The sequence below is a fragment of the Ailuropoda melanoleuca genome, chromosome 3 (genome assembly GCF_002007445.2).
Source record: "Ailuropoda melanoleuca isolate Jingjing chromosome 3, ASM200744v2, whole genome shotgun sequence".
NCBI lineage: Eukaryota > Metazoa > Chordata > Mammalia > Carnivora > Ursidae > Ailuropoda > Ailuropoda melanoleuca.
In genome coordinates this window covers 102060534-102074796 of record NC_048220.1, presented here as the reverse complement: position 1 = coordinate 102074796, position 14263 = coordinate 102060534, and the positions used below count along the sequence as shown (strand labels likewise).

Sequence of the window (14263 nt, the reverse complement as noted above, 5' to 3'; positions counted from 1 at the left end):
TTTCTAGTTTAATAATACTGTTCTTTAATTAAGTGGAAGGGAATAAATATTTTTCTGTCTCTGCAAGTGAAGCATTTGTTCATTTCAGCAAAGACTGTAGAACTGGTATCTAGTTCTCCACATAGCCTTGCCTATGTATAATCTTTGCAACCAAGAGGATTTTCCATCCCCAGTAACAATGCATCTTCTTCCTCAGGTTCAAGTAACTGTGTAAAGAATCATGAGGATCTAAATTCTACAATATTTGCTTTTTTTGGGTTTAGCATTTTTAAATTCTAAAGCTAGGTCTAATTAAAACAAACAAAACCCCTGGTTAGTCAGATCTTTAAACAATGGTCTCCTAAACTTTTTCCTTCCTAGAGTTCCTGTTAATGAATTTTATTCTTGCTGCCCACAACAACCCCAACCTAGGAAATAATTGAAAAATAAACTGGACACTCAAGCAGACAAGTTTTCACAATGAATCCCAAAGAAAATGGTTATATTATTGGGAAAGAGTGCTCCTTCCCAACCCTACCCTAGACTATCTGATTTTTACACCCCAGCAACTGGGATATTACAGAAACATCTGTTCCTGACATTGTTCAACTGTTTAACCAGAGTGAAGAAAGGACCTCAAAAGTATGCTCAGTAATGGGGAGGCGGAGGGGAATGAACAGGTTTTATAATTAAATAGTATGTAGGATCCCATTATGCTGAAGTTGGAGTCCACTGATCCAAAAGTTACATATGCAAAATTATTCATTTTTCTTCAAAGACCATCTGTGGTTTTAATTCTCAAAGGGTCCTGTGATCCAAAAAAGATTAAGAGCCACTGAAACAGTAATTTCTTCCTGAGCTCTTTTGATCACCATTACGTTTTATAAAACTGAAGGGATAAGACACATCTGGGTTTTAGTTATTTGTTCTTCTGATGTTTTAGTAAATGATTTGTTCAAATAAGCAATTACATGAAACAATAAAACCAAATTTTTGACCTTAAGTTCAGATGGATGGTAGAGTCAACATGATGGGTAAAGGCCTATTTCACATTCTAAGTGAAGTCTTTGAAAGAATACAAGGGCAGAACCCAAGTTAACAAAAACAGTAAGAAAAATGATACCAAGTCATAAAATGGAACAATTCTGTCTCCAACAAGAATGACATGTTTAGCATCAGGCAAAGTATTTATAAAGGTAGCTTGTGTTTAAGAACATAACACTTTGGGTAATTAAAAAGTTTCTCCTCTTTGGGTGAAACCTGCATAAGGCTTTAGAGATGACCAACAATTACACTGCAGGTGTTAGTTCTGAATACCTACTGCTGGATTTTCATGATCCTTCCTCCAGTAGGAAACCACAGTTGAGTCCAAAGTCCGATTCCACTATGTCTAAGGGTAGAATAGAGTCAGTTCAAACTCGAGCCTCATTTGTATTATTTGGATCACTGCAAAAACATCTAGGGATCAGAGTGAATGTCTGGCACGGTGTAACTGCAGAGGTGAAGGGTGTCTGTCATACGTTTTGTATTTGGCACAGTTTTCTTATAGATCTTTGAAAATTCACGTGCAGAAGGTCTGGCAGTATCTTTTGTAGACTTTAGTGTTGCCATATTTCTGAAGGAGCTCTTGGGCCTGTTGCTGCATGTCCTGGGTCACGCTGCCAGGACACTGGGACCCAATGTGAAGCAGGATAAGGCAGCACTCCAGCACATCTGGGAAGGGCCAAGTCTGAAAGATGACACAGGGATGAACAAGGAAGCATTTGCAAAAGAGCCACATATACCTGCACAGAGGCAGAAGCAACTCAAAGTCTCATCTAGTGAAACTTCCCAGGCACGGCTGAGCCATTTCCCTTATAAGGCTCTTCATCAGTTACTCTAAGGATAGAGGATACTCAAAACTGGGATGGCTACTGGGATATCCTTTCTCAAATGAAAGGATCGTTTTCTAGAGCCCTACTCAATTCAAATCATGATTCTCCTTTAATACCAGGCCCACATTCACATACACCCATCCATCTGTATGCTATCAAATACATGGTACCAATTTTAATTTTATTTTACCTCCAAATTCCAAAATTTGTTCCATTTATCTGAAGAATGATGTATAAAATTGCTTGTGTTATCAATAATCCTGTTCTCACAAAACATTTTAGTTAACCAGACACAATGGGATCCTAAATTTTTAAGCATATACAAATGTGCAGATTTCAGAAATGGTACAGAGAATCAGATGACCTTAAAGAATTTGGTATAGTCAGTTGATAATATAAAAAATCATGTTTTACCAAAGGAACTGCTGTAAATCTTACCTTAACACTCTCAGGAAATTTAGCTATTTTCTCATTTGCCTCCGTAAGCCTTTTGGTTAATTCAGGCAGAGAAAGTGGCTGATTTTTTTCTTCTTTACTAGTAATAATAATAATAAAAGCATAAGTCATATGCCTTGCCCCACATAACTTTTAACTGTTATCCTACAAATAAAATTCTTTTGTCATCTTGGTCTTATCTCTTCATCTTTAATACAAAGGTCAAGAGGAGGGAATTTAATGTGACAAAGTTTTCAAAATGAAATACCATTCCTCATTATTTTCCAAATCCCCACTTCTTAGACACATAGCTATATTGAAAATTTAGGACCTTGAGGGGATTCAGTCCTGCAGCCAAGTGCAGAAAGCCTGGATTTCTCTGGGGAATAGTTAGACATTGCTGGCGGTCCTAACCGTAGATGTACGGATGCATTTTTCTGGGAAGAGTGTCTTAAGCTTCTCAAGGAGTCCTGTGATGCAGAGGTTAAGAGCTGCTGGGTTAGAGAACTTTTTAGTGTTTTTCTTGTTACTAAAACCAAGCCCACAGCTGCCTAGAGTGTGGTGGTTTACTGGAGAAGTGACTCAAAACTCTGACTCAAAATTTCAATGGGAATCTTTTTTTCCCCCCAATGGGAGTATTTTTACAGCAATAAATATATAAGGGCTTCAAAACTTAATTTTTTTTTTAGTTACTGATACTAGTTATCAGTTTATTGATGGTACTAGTTACGAAGTTTTAAGCCTTGTGCTGGGAGACAATCTAGGTAAAAGGCACTCAGCATAATAACCAATCAGTAATTGTTCATCACTACAAATGCCCAAGGCAGAGGGCCCTGTAATAGTGCAGATGAGCTTTACAGTGATTAGGGAGTGGCTCCTGTCATCCACCTGGTCCCTGTGTTCAACAGAAGTGATTAGGACAGCATTCTGATCACTTGGGATTTTCTTAATTCAGCATGCAGTTTTCTACCACTACCCTTTCTGTGTATTTTCTGGGATAGCACAGAACTATTGAAAAACTGTGGTTTTCATTAATGATGCAATAATGTCATTTGACATGATTAATTTTATTGGGGGGGATCTACTTTTTGCTCAAAGGTAGTATTTTATTGTCTGTCCTATTGTTATTAACATTATTTGTGATTTCATTTAATTCCCCAAACAAGTGAGGTAGGTACTCCCAATTAAAGATGAGCGAACAAAAGCTCAGAAACATTAAAAATCTTGCCTGAGGTCACTCAGCAGAGCCAGGATTAGAACCCCATGTTGGACTCCAAAGCCTGTGCCTACTACATTATGGTGCTGGCAAGTGACCTGATCAAGCTCATCTGTGCTGATTTTTATCTGATGATGATGTGAGAACTCAGCAGGGTATTTCCAATTCCACCTTATACTTACCACTCGCTCGGAGGACTAGAGAGGGACTGTTCTGCTACCTGTTCAGATTCATTCTTATCAGGACCATTTGTTGTAGATTTACAGACTTGATTCTTCTGGTGTTGGCGGATCATTTCTGCCAAGGTCTCCTGGACTTCAGCAACGGTTCTCTGTGAGTTTTGAAGACTGGCATGCTTTTCTGAAAAGAGCTCTTTACAAGTGATCAGCATTTGCTCGCTTTGTTCTGTGAGTCTCACATCTAATTCTGGAGGCCTGCTTGGCTCTGGCTCAGAAACTTTGGGGTCCGTTTCTTCAGTGCTGGCATTGTTTATCTGCTGGCTTTGCTCAACAGAGGTTGTCCTTCTGTGAGTAGCCCTTACCCAAACACTGGATTTGGGGCAAGGCCTGGAGAGAGACCACCAAAATTCATACAGATGTCCATAAATAAAAAAGGCCTCCAAGCTTTTGAAAGCTGGTATGGTGGGGGACTGAGGTTCTCCCAGTTTGTCTCTTAGATGGTCACAGCCTAGGAGGAGAAGAAAAGGATTTAGGGTAGTGCGTTTCTTTATCTCCTAGAAATCTGGCCCCTTCCCTTATGTTTCCTATCACCCAAGGAGAGGATCTCAAGAAGAAAGGATAGCAGTGATCATGGGACCACACGCCCTTCACCAAAAGCCAACCAAAGCCAAACATTTCCTGACCTAGGACAGCGTTCTTGTTGCTGTAGTCTACGTGTCAATCAAAGCATTATAGAAAAAATACTGCATCTTCCTATGAAAGGTCTGGGGGGTAAGATCCCACTATGTCTCTAAAAAAAATCACAGTGATTTAGTTTAGTGACTATGCAGTTCAAAGAATGTCTTTCTGCTGTGCTTCACTATTCTTTTTCAAATTCATTCATCTATTTATTTTAAATGTTTCTCTGCACCCACTGTGGGGCTCAAACTTATCCTGAGATCCTCTGACTGAGGCAGCCAAGTACCCCATGAGCTTTTCCATTCTTAACTAACTTGTGAGCACATTGCTATTTCTCTCAAACTGTAGGAAAATTTATAGAAGGCAGTAAGGTAGATAAGGTAGATAAGGCCAGGTAAATGAAACCAGCCCAGTCATTCTGGTTACCTCTTAGGAGCTTGGGTAAGAGAATTCAAACTTGGTGCTGAATGACATAGCTGGCTGGTCTCTATCTTTCAATGATAAATGTATTCCTAGTGCGACACCACTGGTGGTGGTTGCATCATCCACTAGTACGCATGCCCCAGCAGAGGTGGCGGGTCACTTACCCTCAGGAAGAAAGGCTGAGTGTACTTCCTGCATGATGGTGAAGTTTCCTGAATCGTAGCTCCGGACCACAGCCCGAAGCAGGGCTTCCACAGCTGCGTCCCAGGAGGCCACTTGCTGGCTCAGCACTGCCAAGGTCAGGTCATGGCAAATGTGAAGCAGAAGCTGGTGGGAGGAGCCAGAGTTTTGGTTAAACATTCTCCCACAGCAAGCACTGGGATGATACCAGAAATATTCCTACTGACCACACGTGGAAGAAGAATAGACAGTGTATGTTTAAGAAAGCCCCACCTATCTCCACCACCCGTTTTTGTTTCCCTATCTGAGAAACTTTCCTATCAGTTGCACAGTAACATACCTTGTCTGGTGTTAAAGTCTGTTCACGCTAAAAAAAAATGCCTTGACATTTATATTTAATTAAAACAAAAAGTGAGTTCCGGAACAAAAAGGTGTAATTCAACCAACCAAGCTGGAGTATAATTAAGAAAATTTATAGTGAGCAGTTATTGACTTTGATAAATACATATATCTGTATAGATATATATGCTACAATCACCACCAAAATCCAGACCTAGAACATTTTCATCATTCTAAAATATCCCCGTGTGCCCCTTTGCAGGCAGTCCCCTCTCCCTGATTCAGTTTTGGCCACTATAAATTTTGTCTTTTCTAGAATTCATATGAATAGACCCAGAGGATACGGTCTTTTGTGCCTTCGTTCTTTCACTTATTGTAATACTTTCAGGATTCGCTGATACTGCTTGTACATCACTAGTTCGTTCCTTTTTAGTGCTGCACAGTATCCCACTGTATGCTAGAACATGGTCTGCACATCCGTTCACCAACTGATGGACATTTCGGTTGTTTGTCATTTTTGGTTTTTGTGAACTAAAGTGCAATGAACATTTGTGTACAAGTTTGCGTGGACACCTGATTTCATTTCTTTTAGTGAAATACCTAGGCAGTGGGATTGCTGGGTCACTGAGCATGTCTATGTTTAACTTTATAAAAAGCTGCCGCACTGTTTCTCAAAGTGCTATAAATCACTTGAGGAAGTCTTGTTTCTCAAAAATAATGTGCCCTCATTTTCAAAAGAAAAACTAGATCAACTGATACTTATTTATAGGATGGGTATAGCTGTTACAATCAGTCAACTTTATTCTCTTTGCATCAGTATGGAGAGATTTTATAAACTGCTCACTGAAATAAGCAAGGCACAAAAGAATACATATGGCCTGACTTAGGGGCTGCCTTTGGTGAGCTAGGAAAGGGGAATGGGGTACCAGGGACTTCACCCTTATTGTGTTTCTTTTACAAAAAACTAGAAGACTATACAAAACAAAACCAAAAAACTATGAAGCAAAAATGACAAAATGTGAACATCTGTTACTTCTGGTTGATGGGTACTCGATTTTTCTCTATGTTTTTCTGTATTTTTAGGCTTTTCTTCTTCTTTTTTTTTTTAAGAGAAGACTGGTCAAGACTAACTTCAAAGTCAAAGGGCTTTAATTAGTCTATAGGGATCTTTCCAGGTTGCCTGGGCCTGCCTTGGTCTTTTCTGAAATGCAAACTGGCATATACCAGACACGGATTAAGAAGTCCTACTACAGGGGCGCCTGGGTGGCACGGTGGTTAGGCGTCTGCCTTCGGCTCAGGGCGTGATCCCGGTGTTATGGGATCGAGCCCCACATCAGGCTCCTCTGCTATGAGCCTGCTTCTTCCTCTCCCACTCCCCCTGCTTGTGTTCACTCTCTAGCTGGCTGTCTCTATCTCTGTCAAATAAATAAATAAAATCTTAAAAAAAAAAAAAAAAAAAGAAGTCCTACTACAGAGTGCAGACAGGTACCTGTTTGGAGGGAGTGTTATTTGTAGCAGACGGGTACTTGATACTCTGCAGCTGCTGTAGTGCTGCCTGATACTGCTCTGGGGTGTCCAGGCTGAAGATGTTCTTCCATACAGCCGTCACCCTCTCCACGAAGGGCCCGTCAGTGCCTGCAGCCCAAGCGTTGTAGGAAGAACTTTTGGCCTCTGAAAGCTGCTTTTCCTCCAGGTGCTTGGACAGTAGCTCAAGAAGGCAAAACACCAGTCTCTGCCCCTGCAACCCAACAACAAAGGACAGGAACTATTATGCAGTGGAAGTGCCTGAGTATCTCGAGAGCTCTCAGTTTCTCAGTGTTCCCCGTTACCTCTGCAGCAAGCAAACCCCTTAGTAGGCTGCCTCTGGCCAGTGAGAGTCGTGAGTGAGGGGGGAAAATATGTGATCTAACAGATATTTTTCCAGATGCCTTTGGAGAAATCCTGGAGGTAGCTGGGAGCCCAAGCAAACATTTTTATAACACAGCCCTGCCCACTATAATGTGAGCCACATGCAGGCCAGCCACCCAAATCTTGTGGCCCAGTTTGAGAAAAGATGGCCTGGATTCATCCAGTTCTTAGCCCCTGCCCAAACTTTAGATTCAGGGATACAGAAGTAAAGTGTAATAGGCAGAAGGTGCTAGAGCAGATAAGCTGTGTAGACCTGAGAGCTGGGGCAGGTGTTAGGCACCATGTCTCAGTAGGTTAAAGAGGGAGTCAGCTGGAAGAGAAGAGAATAAGCACAGAAAGAAGCTCTAGAAGAAAATCTTTCTTTTTGCTGGACTTTCAGCTGCCATGAGATTCGTGTGTACCCTTATAATAATATCTTCTCAGTTAAGCTTGGGAAGGTTTCTGTTCCACATAGCCAAAGTAGCCTGATCATTATCAGAACAACATTTAGCATAAGCTTAAAGGTTTTCTTGCTTTGGTAAGGATGCTGTTTAAGAGAAAAGAAGAAATGCTAAATAACCATTTTGGAAACTTTTTTTTTTTGCTATACAGAAATTAAACTCTCTAGATTTGGTCACTTTATAATGAATACACCAAATGACACTATCTTTGAGGGTGTACTACTTTTGTCTCCATTTTTATTTTGCAGTTCCCAGAAAGCTACTATTTTTCTTGGGCTATGAATATTTAGCTAGGAACTGTCTTTAGGCCCAGTAACTCTACTAGGGAAAGAGGAACTTACAAAAGTTCATGTTAGTGTCTGACCAGCAAAGTTGTCTAAAATGGACAAAATGTTTATGTGTTCTGGAAACTGAGAGTGCTGATGCTTTTAAAGTAATCTCTGTTTTGATGTGTCAAATAAGGCAGTGGTAAATTACTCATTTTTAACCAGAAAGGGATAAACAGACATTTAACAAAATACTGATCTTACCACACTTATTTATGGCTTAAAGCTAAAGAGGGGTGCAATGGCAGAGCACCATGATTTCGGTCAGAAGCTAATCCCTCTTCCTCTCCCTCTTCAAAGAAGACCTGATGACACCAATGAAGAAATACCAGACTGCTAGCCCAGGGGCTCAGCTGACTGAAGTCTACTCATATTATGTTGAACACAAACTGATAAGGAAGGAGATTACTGTGAATGACCACATTCTCTCTTACTTTGAATATGGCAACTGACAAGCCACAGTACTTCCAGGGGATAGTATGGCCAAGGCTTGCTGGACACTTCTAAGGATACCTGCCGAATTGGTACAGCTTGTTCAATTGGGTTATTCATTTGGAATTCAACTAGAAAAGGACTTGGGGTCCTTTCACCTTGAATACCAGGAGATGCAATAACAGACTGACCTTTAGACTGTCATGTAGCTTCAGGGCTTCCTGAGCACCCACCCAGTTCCTGGCCAAAAGCAGCTCCTGGGCACATCGGAGAGCCAGGGAAGAGGACAACTCATTCTCTCCCACAATTGAAGCCAACTCTGCAGCTGTCTTAAGTGATGCTGCGTCTCCCTTCTTGGCCAAAACTTTGGCTGCATCGTAAGCAGAAGCAGCCCCTAAATAGCTGTAATACAAAAGAAAACCCCTAAGTGTCATAAACAGATCTCCTAGTCCCTCTTCCACTGCCACACAGAGAATGACAGCATCATACAGGGGTAAGGACATAAAGGAACCTCAACATTTGCTGAACTGAACCCAGAATCTTCATTTCCTTCCAGTTTCCTTGTTTGATGGTAAAGACATCACTCGAATAAGGGGGACCTCCTGAGTCTGCTACTGAGGTTTCTTGAATAGTTATGGTGATTCATATAAATACCAAGGAGGTAGGGGGCGCCTGGGTAGCGCAGTCGTTAAGCGTCTGCCCTTCGGCTCAGGGCGTGATCCTGGCGTTCGGGGATCAAGTCCCACATCAGGCTCCTCTGCTGGGAGCCTGCTTCTTCCTCTCCCACTCCCCCGCTGTGTTCCCTCTCTCGCTGGCTCTCTCTGTCACATAAATAAATAAAATCTTTAAAAAAAAAAAATACCAAGGAGGTAGGTCCTGATGAATCTTATGAAGCTGGGTTTAATACACATATGCCTTTTTATTTTCTAGTCACTTAACCCCCCCCCAAACTTACTACTCTTATCCTGCTCTTCTACGTTCCGATACACGCCTGTTCCCTCAGGCTTACCATTTGGCGGCTACAGCATAATGGCCGTCTTTTTCCAGGATGGCTCCCCAGGTGAGATATAGGTCTTTCAGGATTGGGTCCTCTGGGCGCAATCGGGCCTTGGCAACTGCAATAGCTTCCCTAGAGGCAAGAACAGATAGTAGCCAATTTGAAGACGCTAGAAGATAGGACAAACTGTCCCTCTTGTATCGTTTATACTGTTCCAACTGCCTATAAAAAACCATTTTCCTGCATTACGTGAGAAATTAAAACCACACGCTGAGCTCAATTCTTCACCTAGGTCAGCAGTTCTTAATGTGTGGTCTGTGGATTCCTGGGGGTCCCCAAGTCTTGTCACTTCACAGGAAACAACCACCAATATTGTTGCCAATGATACGATTGGAGCTTTCAAGTGAAACCTAGAATTTTAGGAAATTTGTGCCTGCTACTCTGGGCCTGACAGCTTCCCAAAAGTTAAAGATTCTTCTGAAGAGACTGATGGTGATATTAAAGACTGTGATTTTTTGGGATATTTTACAATGAAATATGTTAACATTTGGAGTATCTGTATAATTCTGTGAACTACTATTTTCCAGGTGACATACAACTTCTGAGTTGCCTCCCATGTGAAGTTGTAGCTGGAATTAAAGTTTTTCAGATTAAGTCGATCTAGGCAGAGCAATGTTTAAGAAGTACTTTGAGACATCAGCGTCTAGCCATGACAGAGTAACAGGGACCAGACTTAACCTCCTGCCAAAAACTAGACAAAATATGTATTTTTTTCAGACACTGGGCACCAGGCAGCTCAGGACTGTCATCCTGGAGAGAAGGGAACCAATGATGTGAACCCTGTCAGGGCCCTCCTGCAGCAATCTTCCTACAGGGAACCCCAGCAGAGCCTCAGCAGTCTCACTGAGTGGAGGAGAGACAAAGCAGTTGGAATTTGAGGGCCTGCATGATTGGAAGAAAGCTATCGAGAGAAGGGACTACAGAGCTGTTTGGGGATCCCATGGAGTCTTTTGCTAAACACAGAGGCCACACATGTGTAGGAAACTTTTTAAGGCTAGACAAAGAATAATCAGGGAGCTGTAAGCTGAGTAATTCCCAGAGCTCACTCGGGCCTGGGGGACTTTTGTGTTTTGACCAGCCAGACATTTGAATTCTGATTTGTTGAATACACAAGGGGTTTCAGAAGGTACAAGTGCACCCTAACTCTAGAGTATAGATTTCTCTAAACTTGTCCCAAGAAAGCCTAAAAACAAGCCATGAAAAGATCAAGCTGTCCATAGCAACTTTTTTTTGAAGATTTTATTTATTTGAGAAAGAGAGAGAGCAAGTGAGTAAGTGAGCACAAGCTGTGGGAGGGGCAGAGGGAGAGGGAGAAGCAGGCTCCCCACTAAACAGGGAGCCCTGACATGGGGCTTGATCCCAGGACTCTGAGATCATGACCTGAGCTGAAGTCAGCTGCTTAACTGACTGAGCCATCCAGCGCCCCAGATCCATAGCAACTTTAATGCCCTCTAGAACAGAGTTCAGCACTCTCTAAAGGAAGACAGACCAAAACAGAATAAAGAAAAACAGTCACCCCGAAGCCATCACGTCAAATGGCTGAAAATCAGTGATGGAGAAAGTCCTAAAAACAGAGAGAAAGATGACACAGTTCCTATATGACAAAGATGAGATTAAATGCAGTAAAGTCAAAAACAATGTAAGAGAAAACAATGTCATCTTTGTTGCCCTGAAAGACAAAAACTGCCAGAGAAAGATCCTTTAAAATGAAGGCAAAATTAAAGGCTTTTCTAGACAAAAGTTGATGGAATTGGCTGCCGGAAGAATCACACTACAAGAGTGAAGATATTGTTCAGGTGAAGGAGTTGAGAGCAATCAGAACCTTGGACCTATATAAGAGAATGAAAAATGCTGGAAATAACGTATATGGGCGAATATTTAAAAAATTTTTTAAATTAATAAATTATTTTAAAAAATGACAGGTTAGGGGCGCCTGGGTGGCACAGTGGTTAAGCGTCTGCCTTCAGCTCAGGGCGTGATCCCAGCATTATGGGATCGAGCCCCACATCAGGCTCTTCCGCTGTGAGCCTGCTTCTTCCTCTCCCACTCCCCCTGCTTGTGTTCCCTCTCTCGCTGGCTGTCTCTATCTCTGTCAAATAAATAAATAAAATTAAAAAAAAAATGACAGGTTAAAGCAAAAATTCTAATAGTGTAATGGGGGGCTATAACATGTCAAATATATGACAACAGCAGAAAGCACAGGGAGGAAGAAAAGAAATATGTTGTCTATAAGAAGTAATACAATATTATTTAAAAGTAAACTGTGATAAATTTGCTCATCATCACAAGCCCTACAGCAACCATAAAATAAATGAACAGGAGTAAAGCTAATAAGCCAGTATTGGAGATAAGAAAATATTCACTTGATTCAAAAGAAAGCAAGAAAAGACAAAATGAACAAATAATAGATAGGACAAGTGGCAAGATGGTAAATTTTAATTGCACCAATATTTAAGCACTCCAATTAAAAGACAGAAACTATCAGACTGGATAAAAAACAAGACCCAATTGTATGCTGTTTACAAGAAATATTTCACTCCTTTTGTTTGTCACTAGTCACAAATGTATTATAGTGAAAGTGTAAGAACTTGGACAGGAAGGATTCATACCGATCTCAGGAGAGTGGTTACTTCTAGAGAAGGGATGAGGACAGAATTGGAGAAAGGCAATTCAACCAAATCTGGAATGTTATACTTAAAACAAAACTGGGGGCACAGGAAGCTTTGGGGGTGGTTGGCAAGATCCTGTCCCTTTTGTCTCATACTGTTTTCTGTATTTGTGTTAGTTTATGGATAAAGTTCTGAAAAAGATCAGTGGCAAACACTGATAAAAATTAACATTTGTTAAGTATAGGTAGTGGGTGCACTGATGTTTGTTAAGCCAGTGTACGTATATTTCCGTATGTTTGGGATGTTTAATTACAACGGAGGTTTGTGCTGGTTATCAGTAAGCAGAGCTGTTTAGCAGATGAATTCCACATTATACCCACTATTGGTCCAACTGTAGGGTCATACAAACCTGTAGAAATGGTTTGACTTGAGCAGCTCTACAGCTTCATATACTTTGTGGATAGAAAGTAGGTGAGAGGCAGCCTTGACATACTGATCTTGAAAACACAGCTGTTTGGCAAAAGCTTCCACGGCCCACAGCCACACATGGTAGCCGGCTTTAAAAACAAAACAAACAGTGGTTGAATGAGAAGCAGGTTTAAGAAAAAACCATAAGCACATACATTTGGGTTGAAAATGCCTTGGTGTTAGTCACTGCATAAAGTACAACATTTGGATACTAATTCAGTTGCCATTACAGGTCATCTGCTTCATCTACTCTCCCTATACCTGCATTTTAAAACATCAATTTTTTCTTTGATCATATAACACATACAAAATAGTGCAAAATTCAAAAGGTACAGAAGAGTACGGATGTCAGGACAGTGATTACCCTTGTTGGGGTGTGTGGAGACTGACTGAAGAGCAGCATGAGAGATGCTTCCAGGGTGCTGGCAGTGTTACACTTCTTGATATGGGTGCTGATTACAAGGGTGGATTCAAGTTTGTGAAATGCATTGTCAGTCACAGCAATGACCTGTGTACTTCCCCCTCTCTCTATATGTAGTATACTTGAATAGTCAAAACACTGGGCATGGCATAAAAACTTTCCTTGCTATCCTGGCATCTCCCTACCCAAACTCGTCCAAATTCCTTTCCCTGGAGAAAACCACTATTATTAGTTTCTTTTGAAACCTTTTTGAAATAGTCTATGAAGACACACTGAAATATAAATCACAGAGCAGGAAATGCTGTTGTGCGCCTACAGCTTGATTCTTCCCACTTGCTACACTTTGGAGCTCCATTTCATATTAGAACGCACAGAGCTGCCTCATTCTTTCATAGCAGCTTCTACTCTGTAGAGGTACGAGATTTAACCAGTCTCTTCCTGATGGACGGAGAGGTTCTTGTGATCTTTTGCGACTACAAATACCGTTGTGATGACAGACCCCGGAATCATGACCTGAGCCGAAGGCAGACGCTTAACAGACTGAGCTCCCAGGTGCCATGTGAGTGTCCATCTTTGGTGGACATACCCTAAGGGGATTAGCACTTTTGTTGAAAAGAACATACCAACTGGTGCCATCGCCACAAGACTGTCTGTCAGCTCCCCTCTTTCTGCTGCTGTCTGAAGAACACCTTTTAGATCTCCTTTCCAAAGCATGAGCTGGTGAAATAATTCGGGGTGGCCATTTTCCAAGTGACCTTTTCCTGTTTGGATGAGAGAGAATATTGGGAAGATGTTTCAGAAACCTCTGTCTACACAGACTTCTAGAGTAAGAAAGGCCGGATGAAAGAGAGGAACAAACTCCTAGAATGTGCTGTTGCTGGCTGACGGGAGAGTCATCTCCCAGAGTGTTCATAACGTGGTGTGAAGTCCACTCAGTCCCTTGTCTACCCACTCACTTTCACTTACACTCAGAGTGAACACTGTATGTTGTGGTCCTATGACGGATGCAAGGGCTGTATGCGAATATGCAGATCGGGGAGCTCAAAACCTAGTTAACTGACATGTAAAATGAGCCATTATGATGCAGCAGGATGGCAGCCATAAAAGAGGTACCAATGAGGTGTTAGGGAAGCATAAAGATAGACGGGGTCATGTTGACTGGACTTGCCTCACCTTCAACCTCAATCATTCTGTACAGGGCAGCCCGGTCTGTGAAAAGCCCCAGGTGAAATCTTTCCTCAAGATCAGTAGACACCTCCTCATTTAGCTCTGCTAATTCAAAAAGACAAGGAAAATGAG

At 41.5% G+C, this 14263-nt stretch overlaps 1 protein-coding gene across 4 annotated transcripts in view; it reads right to left on the bottom strand.

Moving 5' to 3' along the window:
• GEMIN5 (gem nuclear organelle associated protein 5) overlaps positions 1-14263 on the bottom strand; it is a 40136-nt gene continuing 25873 nt past the window's right edge. For 2 of the 4 annotated variants that reach the window (XM_011222244.3, XM_034656817.1), the window contains exons 19-28: positions 14138-14236; positions 13588-13725; positions 12485-12632; positions 9419-9538; positions 8601-8811; positions 6793-7041; positions 4949-5111; positions 3687-4191; positions 2292-2388; positions 1-1708 (exon numbers count right to left, since the gene is read on the bottom strand). In XM_011222244.3, the coding sequence (XP_011220546.2) occupies positions 1541-1708; positions 2292-2388; positions 3687-4191; positions 4949-5111; positions 6793-7041; positions 8601-8811; positions 9419-9538; positions 12485-12632; positions 13588-13725; positions 14138-14236 (1898 nt within the window). In that variant the 3' untranslated portion in view covers positions 1-1540. The remainder of the gene's footprint in view (positions 1709-2291; positions 2389-3686; positions 4192-4948; positions 5112-6792; positions 7042-8600; positions 8812-9418; positions 9539-12484; positions 12633-13587; positions 13726-14137; positions 14237-14263) is intronic. The other 2 variants (XM_034656818.1, XM_002917165.4) reach the window with 1 other exon arrangement.